We start from the raw sequence: 8,067 nt of genomic DNA on the forward strand, positions 1-8,067 counted from the left end.
GGTGAGGTCTTTGTCCCACCCACTTTGGCCCCTAAGCCAGTGAGAACCGGCGAGTGTTTAACCAATCACGGCGTAGACTACACCGGCGACCTGTCAGTGACCCTGGGAGGCCATGCCTGTTTGGCCTGGGCGTCGCCCATGGTCCAGGCCTTCAGCCAGGGGAAGGAGTTCCTCCCGGAGATCAAGCTGCCCGGCAACAAGTGCCGTAACCCTGACGACGACGACGAGGGCCCGTGGTGCTACGTGATCGTCTCCGGAAACGTGACGATTGACTACTGCCCCCTGCAGCTGTGTGGTGAGCACTGCTGCTGTACTGCAAGAAGTAGCCTAGTATTCTCTATTGTACTGTTTGTATGTATTTTATAGGTACCTGAGTATTTGTGTGTCTATTTGTGTGTCTATCTGTACATCTACCTGTCTGACTGTCTGTCTGTCTTTCTCTCTGTCTGTGTGTCTGCCTGCCTGCGTGCCTGCCTGCCTGCCTGCCTGCTTCTCTGTGTGTCAGATGATCCGTTAGACAGTGTGTCGGAGGGCATAGCAGCGCGAGCTCGTCTGCCTTCTGCCAGGAAGACCTTCTTCTCCCCCCGCAGCTTCGGACAGGGAGAGCAGGGTAAGCCCCGCCCCCGTTGCTACACCCACCACCATGATTGGCTGACTGACCGACTGACTAACTAACTAACTAACCAGTTATCTAGAGAGCCCCTTTCACACTGGACAAAAAGTCCACTAACATCTGGCTCTTGTCTTTAGTTGGAATCGTCATTCACTGCCGGGTCACATGACTGTTATGCATTCAAACGTACTTCCTGGAACTATTCCCCCACACACAATACGTGAGTCCATAAAGTATTTTGGACTTTGGACTCAATTGTTGAGTATTGGATCAAATAACATAATCATGATCCCATAGGCATCCAGGAATTTTGTGAAACTAATCAAGTATTCTAAATTCCAAGCTTTGTCTGAGGGGAGGCCCACAGTCTCAGACTTTGAAAACACCTGTTCTATGGCACTCTATTTAACAGCTCCAGCTACAATTTGCAGTGATGGAAAACACCACATTTTTCACATTCGCCCCTTTTCGCCTTGCCTTGATAGACAACTCCTTCAGCCAATCAGCATTGGCAAATCCAAATCCAGTCTGAAGAACGGCAAAAACATATTTTCCGCCGAAACTCCGCTGGTGCATTCTGCTGTTCTTGTTTAATTGCTGTAAAGTTAATGTTACTGCTCGTTAATTGCTTCAAGGGATGCCATTACTGTGTAGCCAGCGGCGTCCCTGATTGGCCGGCTAGGTTGTCAACTATGAGGCAGGTCCCTGTTTGGCCGGTGGACTTTGTAATTTCTGTGAAAATTGCAATCCAATCAGAAAAGAGTTTTCACGCAGACCATGGTAGCCTATAGCAGGCTAATAATTTACTGACTGACTGGTTGAGTGGCTGGGTGTGTTGCAGTGTGTGGAGAGCGCCCCCTGTTTGAGAGGCAGCATAAGGAGGATGCCAAGGAGAAGGAGCTGGCGGACTCCTACAGAGGAGCGAGGATCGTCGGGGGCGCCGACGCCGAGGAGGCCTCAGCACCATGGTAACCACACCATAAACAACACAGTCACATGGTGACCTCACCGCTAATATTGCCCCCGTGGCCTAGTGGTGGACCGTGGCCAGGAGGGTGTGGTGAGGAAACGAACTCTGGCACGGTTAAAGTGGACCAAACAGCTTATATGTGAAAGCGACCTTAGTGATGATGGGGGGGGGGACTTTATAACTTGCACACATCAAAAAATATTTACATTTTTCACAAAGAAGTGATTTGATTTTTTTTCACCCAATAAGTTATAGCAGGGGTGGGCAATTTTTTTTCTAGAGGGCCATACTGACTTAGATAAAGTAAGTGAAGGGCCACACATTGGACATCATAACCAACCCTGCAGCCCTCATACTAACCCTGCAGCCTTCCTACTAACCCTGCAGCCCTCCTACTAACCCTGCAGCCTTCCTACTAACCCTGCAGCCTTCCTACTAACCCTGCAGCAGCCCTCATACTAACCCTGCAGCCCTCCTTCTAACCCTGCAGCCCTCCTATTAACCCTGCAGCCCTGCAGCCCTCCTACTAACCCTGCAGCCCTCCTACTAACCCTGCAGCCTTCCTACTAACCCTGCAGCCTTCCTATTAACCCTGCAGCCCTCCTACTAACCCTGCAGCCCTCCTACTAACCCTGCAGCCTTCCTACTAACCCTGCAGCCCTCCTTCTAACCCTGCAGGCCTCCTACTAACCCTGCAGCCTTCCTACTAACCCTGCAGCCCTCCTACTAACCCTGCAGCCTTCCTACTAACCCTGCAGCCTTCCTACTAACCCTGCAGCCTTCCTACTAACCCTGCAGCCCTCCTTCTAACCTTGCAGCCCTCCTACTAACCCTGCAGCCTTCCTACTAACCCTGCAGCCCTCCTACTAACCCTGCAGCCCTCCTACTAACCCTGCAGCCTTCCTACTAACCCTGCAGCCCTCCTACTAACCCTGCAGCCCTCCTTCTAACCCTGCAGCCCTCCTACTAACCCTGCAGCCTTCCTACTAACCCTGCAGCCTTCCTACTAACCCTGCAGCCTTCCTACTAACCCTGCAGCCCTCCTTCTAACCCTGCAGCCCTCCTACTAACCCTGCAGCCCTCCTACTAACCCTGCAGGCCTCCTACTAACCCTGCAGCCCTCCTACTAACCCTGCAGCCCTCCTACTAACCCTGCAGCCCTCCTACTAACCCTGCAGCCTTCCTACTAACCCTGCAGCCTTCCTACTAACCCTGCAGCCTTCCTACTAACCCTGCAGCCTTCCTACTAACCCTGCAGCCCTCCTACTAACCCTGCAGCCCTCCTTCTAACCCTGCAGCCCTCCTACTAACCCTGCAGCCCTCCTTCTAACCCTGCAGCCCTCCTACTAACCCTGCAGCCCTCCTACTAACCCTGCAGCCCTCCTTCTAACCCTGCAGCCCTCCTACTAACCCTGCAGCCCTCCTTCTAACCCTGCAGCCCTCCTACTAACCCTGCAGCCTTCCTACTAACCCTGCAGCCCTCCTTCTAACCCTGCAGCCTTCCTACTAACCCTGCAGCCCTCCTACTAACCATGCAGCCCTCATACTAACCCTGCAGCCCTCCTACAAACCCTGCAGCCCTCATACTAACCCTGCAGCCCTCCTACTAACCCTGCAGCCCTCCTACTAACCCTGCAGCCCTTAGCTTTCGGGAGGGGGTTTGGGATAGTAAGTGAATCAGCCATAACGTTCCATATTTCAATGTAACATTCACAGTATCTTTTTGATGTCACAATGTAATATTCATATATCTTTTTTTATGGCTGAAACCTAAATGCCTGAAATAAGGTCTGTGGTTAGTTAAGTTTATGAAACAGCGAACTTTGTGTTCAGAAAGATAATCTTCACAAATGAGGACCACTTTTATGACTTTTGAAGCCTTTTCTGAAAGTTGTGATAAGATTTACGCTTCAAAAATAATAAAAGTGGTCCTCATTTGTGAAGATCATTGCTGAACACAAAGTTCTCTGTTTAATCAACTTTTGTTAAGCACAGACCTTATTTCAAGCATCTAACCAAAATCCTCATATAAAAATCCCATTGACTTTTACACATAAGAGCCGGAAGTGCTAGCATCCAGGTCTCCCGGATTCATTCCAGTGGAACTGTGTTTCCAGGCAGGTGATGCTGTACAAGCGCTCCCCCCAGGAGCTGTTGTGTGGGGCCAGCCTGATCTCAGACGAGTGGATCCTGACAGCAGCTCACTGCATTCTCTATCCTCCATGGAACAAGAACTTCAGCTCCTCAGACATCCTAGTCCGACTGGGGAAACACAACCGAGCCAAGTGAGACAGCTGTCTGTCTGTCTGTCTGTCTGTCTGTCTGTCTGTCTGATTGTCTGTCTGTCTGTCTGTCTGTCTGTCTGTCTGGCCTGTCTGTCTGTCTGTCTGTCTGTCTGTCGGGTCTGTCTGGTCTGTCTGATTGTCTGTCTCTCTGTCTGTCTGTCTGTCTGTCTGTCTGTCTGTCTGTCTGTCTGTCTGATTGTCTGTCTGTCTGGTCTGTCTGTCTGTCTGTCTGTCTGTCTGTCTGTCTGTCTGTCTGTCTGTCTGGTCTGTCGGGTCTGTCTGGTCTGTCTGTCTGTCTGATTGTCTGTCTGTCTGTCTGTCTGTCTGTCTGTCTGTCTGTCTGTCTGTCTGTCTGTCTGTCTGTCTGATTGTCTGTCTGTCTGTCTGTCTGTCTGTCTGTCTGATTGTCTGTCTGTCTGTCTGTCTGTCTGTCTGCCTGCCTGTCTGCCTGCCTGTCTGCCTGCCTGCCTGCCTGTCTGTCTGCCTGATGTAATGAGGTTTTACTTTCCAGATTTGAACGCGGCATTGAGAAGATTGTGGCGATCGATGACATCATCGTCCATCCCAAGTACAACTGGAAGGAGAACCTGAACCGTGACATCGCTCTGCTGCACATGAGGCGACCAATCACATTCACCGACCAGATCCACCCCGTCTGCCTGCCATCCAAGAACGTCGCCAAGACGTAAGAAAACACACACACACACACACACACACACACACACACACACACACACACATGAACGCACCACACACGCACTTAAACACACGCACGCACGCACGCACGCACGCACGCACATATTTTTTTTTTTTTTTTTCTTGCTTTGGTCGGAGTGAAATGTTGTTCTATGGTCTCTCCTGATTCTAAGCTAGCTGAATCACTTGGTTTGATCAAGTAAAACAATTTTTACAAACATTTTATGAAATGTCTATGGGAAATGGGCGTGGCTTTGGCTCATTATAAACTGTATACAAAACCGAAAATACTGATTCACTGAGCTTTCAGATAGGCGAAGGGGCTGTGAGTTGACTGACAGCTGTCTTGGTCCAATAGGCTGATGCTGGAAGGCTATAAGGGCCGTGTGACTGGCTGGGGGAATCTGAAGGAAACATGGAACCCGTCGGCCAGGAATTTACCCACAGTCCTTCAGCAGATCCATCTACCAATCGTAGAGCAGGACATCTGCCGTGCCTCCACATCCATCAGGATCACAGACAACATGTTCTGTGCCGGTAAAGTTATTATTATTATTATTATTATTATTATTACATTTATTATTATTATTATTACATTTATTAGTATTATTATCATTATCATTATCATTATCATTATTATTATTATTATTATTATTATTATTATTATATTAGTCGTGGTAGTAGAAGTAGTAGTAGTAGTAGTAGCAGTAGTACGAGGCCCTAAAATGGGAGCTGAACATCACAGCTCTCACCAAGAAGGCACAGCAGAGGATGTACTTCGTGCGACAGCTGAAGAAATTCAAAGTGCCAAAGGCCACGATGGTCCACTGCTACACCTCCATCAACAGACTGCAGCACATCAGATGGTCCACTGCTACACCTCCATCAACAGACTGCAGCACATCAGCCGCTGTGCTGAGAAGGAAGGTGCAACCTGCCATCCCTTCAGGACCTGCACATAGCCCGGACGCTGAAGCGGTCTCGTGAGATCATGGCCGACCCCTCCCACCCCGGGCACAAACTTTTCAAAACACACCCCTTCGGCAAGAGACTGAGGTCTGTCAGGACCAGAACCGTTCACCACAAGAACAGCTTCTTCCCAACTGCCATCGGCCTCATCAACAAGGCCTGAAAGCTCCCTCTACCAACCGCTATGACCACTACGCTGCATACTTACACTCAGACAAATTCTTCGTATGTAATGCTTGCATATTGTGGCAATAAAAGTGATTGTGATTGTGATTGTGACGAGGTAGAGACTGGCTGTGTGTGTATTGCAGGTTATAAGCGGGATGAAAACACGCGGGGCGATGCCTGTGAAGGAGACAGCGGTGGACCGTTTGTGATGAAGGTGAGAATCATCTTCCTCCTGTCAGTAAGACTGCCTCTCATTGGTCCATTTGGGGTTTACCCGCACAGAACAGTACCATCAGGAGTGTTGGCAGGTATGATGATCTCCAATGTGTGGCCCTTCGCTTACTTGATGTAAGTCAGTATGGCCCTCTGGAAAAAGAATCTGCCCACCCCTGCTCTAGAGCAGTGGTTCTCTACATTTTTGAGCCGTGACCCCCAAAAATCTTTAGGCTGGGGTTCGCGACCCCCCCTCCTGCCACTGCCCAACCAAACCAATGACTTCCCAGTACGCATGCATTCACACACTGATTTCACTCACTCACTCACTCACTCACTGAAATATTTTTTTATACAGTTTATAGTTTATATAGCTTTATATACTACTATATAATCCATTAATCATTGCTATGTGAGATTTAATCATGGGAGAAACCCCCTTTCTTTTTTTGACAATCATCCCGCGACCCCCCAAAATAATCGTGTGACCCCCGGGTGGGGGGAAAAAGAGATTTTAATCTCAATGAGACTTTACTTGGTTAAATAAAGGTTATTGATTGATTGATTGGTCCCGACCCCCAGGTTGAGACCCAGGGGATTACTTTGGAGGGTCACGGGTTGATTGTAAAAAAATTAAATAAAAATTTAAAAATTATGATTAAATCTCCTGTAATTATATATAAAGCTAAATTATATAAACTATATCAACTGTATAAAAAAGATGCCAGTGAGTGAGTGAACTCTGAATGAGTGACTGACCATAAAACATTTCACTTTGACTCACTCTTTGCAAAAACCAAGAATAAAAATAATAAAAATATATAATTTTGTACAATTTTGTGACAAGATCCCTAACCTGCAAATTATCTGGTTTTAAAAACCCTCTGAAAAAAATCCTATTGAGTAAGCTAGAGTAATGTGTGAGCCTTCCGGTGTAATGTTGGCTTATGTCTCCTGTTCTTCTATCCTTGATTGTTCTGTATGGTTTATTTGATGTTATGTATTACTGTATGTCATGTTTTTATAAGACCAGAAGTGTTTACACTTTTTCATGTCATCCCTTATGTTGTCATTCTTTATCCAAAATAAAGTAAATCAATCAATAGTATGCAGGACTCTCTTTTTACATATATTTATGTATTCAATTTAAATACATTTTTTGACCCATCAGAACCCGGAGGACAAGCGCTGGTACCAGATCGGCATCGTGTCATGGGGCGAAGGCTGCGACCGAGATGACAAGTTTGGCTTCTACACACACCTGTTCCGCATGAGGAGGTGGATGAGGAAGGTCATCGACAAGGCTGGGGGAGCCGACGACGACTAACACACACACACACACACACACACACACACACACACACACACACACACACACACACACACACACACACACACACACACACACACATTTGATTGATTGATTGATTGATTTATTGCGTGAATGTCAACAATACAGGGAAAACACAGACAATCACCGAGGATAAAAACACAATAAAGCCATTGGCTTATTTCCATTGCGGTCCTCACACACACACACACACACACACACACACACACACACACACACACACACACACATCATGTTCTGTATTCCCTGTCCAGCCAGATGATGGTAATAAAGTTTGACAGTTCAAATCTCCAGATATGGGTCTGTTTGTGTGTTTGATCTGTTTGTGAACAAACAATGACTCCAATTAAACAATGAATAATGACAATGTAAAACAAGCTATGCACAAATATGGGCTATATCTGCTTAACACAGACACCACAAACAGGCCTACAGTTCACTCAGGGTGACCACATCAGAAATTACTTTCTAGGCCTAATTCCCTCACTTGTCTTTAAGGAGGACAAGTGAAATTGCAGGATACATTTAGTTGTTTTAAATAACACAGGATTTGAACAAGAACATGGACATTTTATTATGAAAATTGTGTGTGTGTGTGTGTGTGTGTGTGTGTGTGTGTGTGTGTGTGTGTGTGTGTGTGTGTGTGTGTGTGTGTGTGTGTGTGTGTGTGTGCGTGTGCGTGTGCGTGTGCGTGTGTGCCCGGCCCGCATGTGTGCGTGCGCCTGTGTACCAGACAGGTGTTTTTTAATGGCTTTTATCTGTTTTTGCAAACGCAAACTGCTGCTTTGTTTTCATAAATCAA

At 47.2% G+C, this 8,067-nt stretch overlaps 1 protein-coding gene across 1 annotated transcript in view; it reads left to right on the forward strand.

The window, feature by feature from the left end:
* f2 (coagulation factor II (thrombin)) overlaps positions 1 to 7,241 on the forward strand; it is a gene marked incomplete at both ends in the record, with an annotated part of 23,155 nt that extends 15,914 nt beyond the window's left edge. Inside the window, 8 exons of the mRNA XM_083633177.1 lie at positions 2 to 295; positions 506 to 610; positions 1,455 to 1,581; positions 3,701 to 3,868; positions 4,380 to 4,553; positions 4,923 to 5,101; positions 5,845 to 5,915; positions 7,086 to 7,241. Of these exons, the coding sequence (XP_083489303.1) occupies positions 2 to 295; positions 506 to 610; positions 1,455 to 1,581; positions 3,701 to 3,868; positions 4,380 to 4,553; positions 4,923 to 5,101; positions 5,845 to 5,915; positions 7,086 to 7,241 (1,274 nt within the window). The remainder of the gene's footprint in view (position 1; positions 296 to 505; positions 611 to 1,454; positions 1,582 to 3,700; positions 3,869 to 4,379; positions 4,554 to 4,922; positions 5,102 to 5,844; positions 5,916 to 7,085) is intronic.
* Positions 7,242 to 8,067: the final 826 nt, after the last annotated feature.

Source organism: Poromitra crassiceps, assembly GCF_964638095.1.
Source record: "Poromitra crassiceps genome assembly, chromosome: 3".
Lineage (NCBI taxonomy): Eukaryota > Metazoa > Chordata > Actinopteri > Beryciformes > Melamphaidae > Poromitra > Poromitra crassiceps.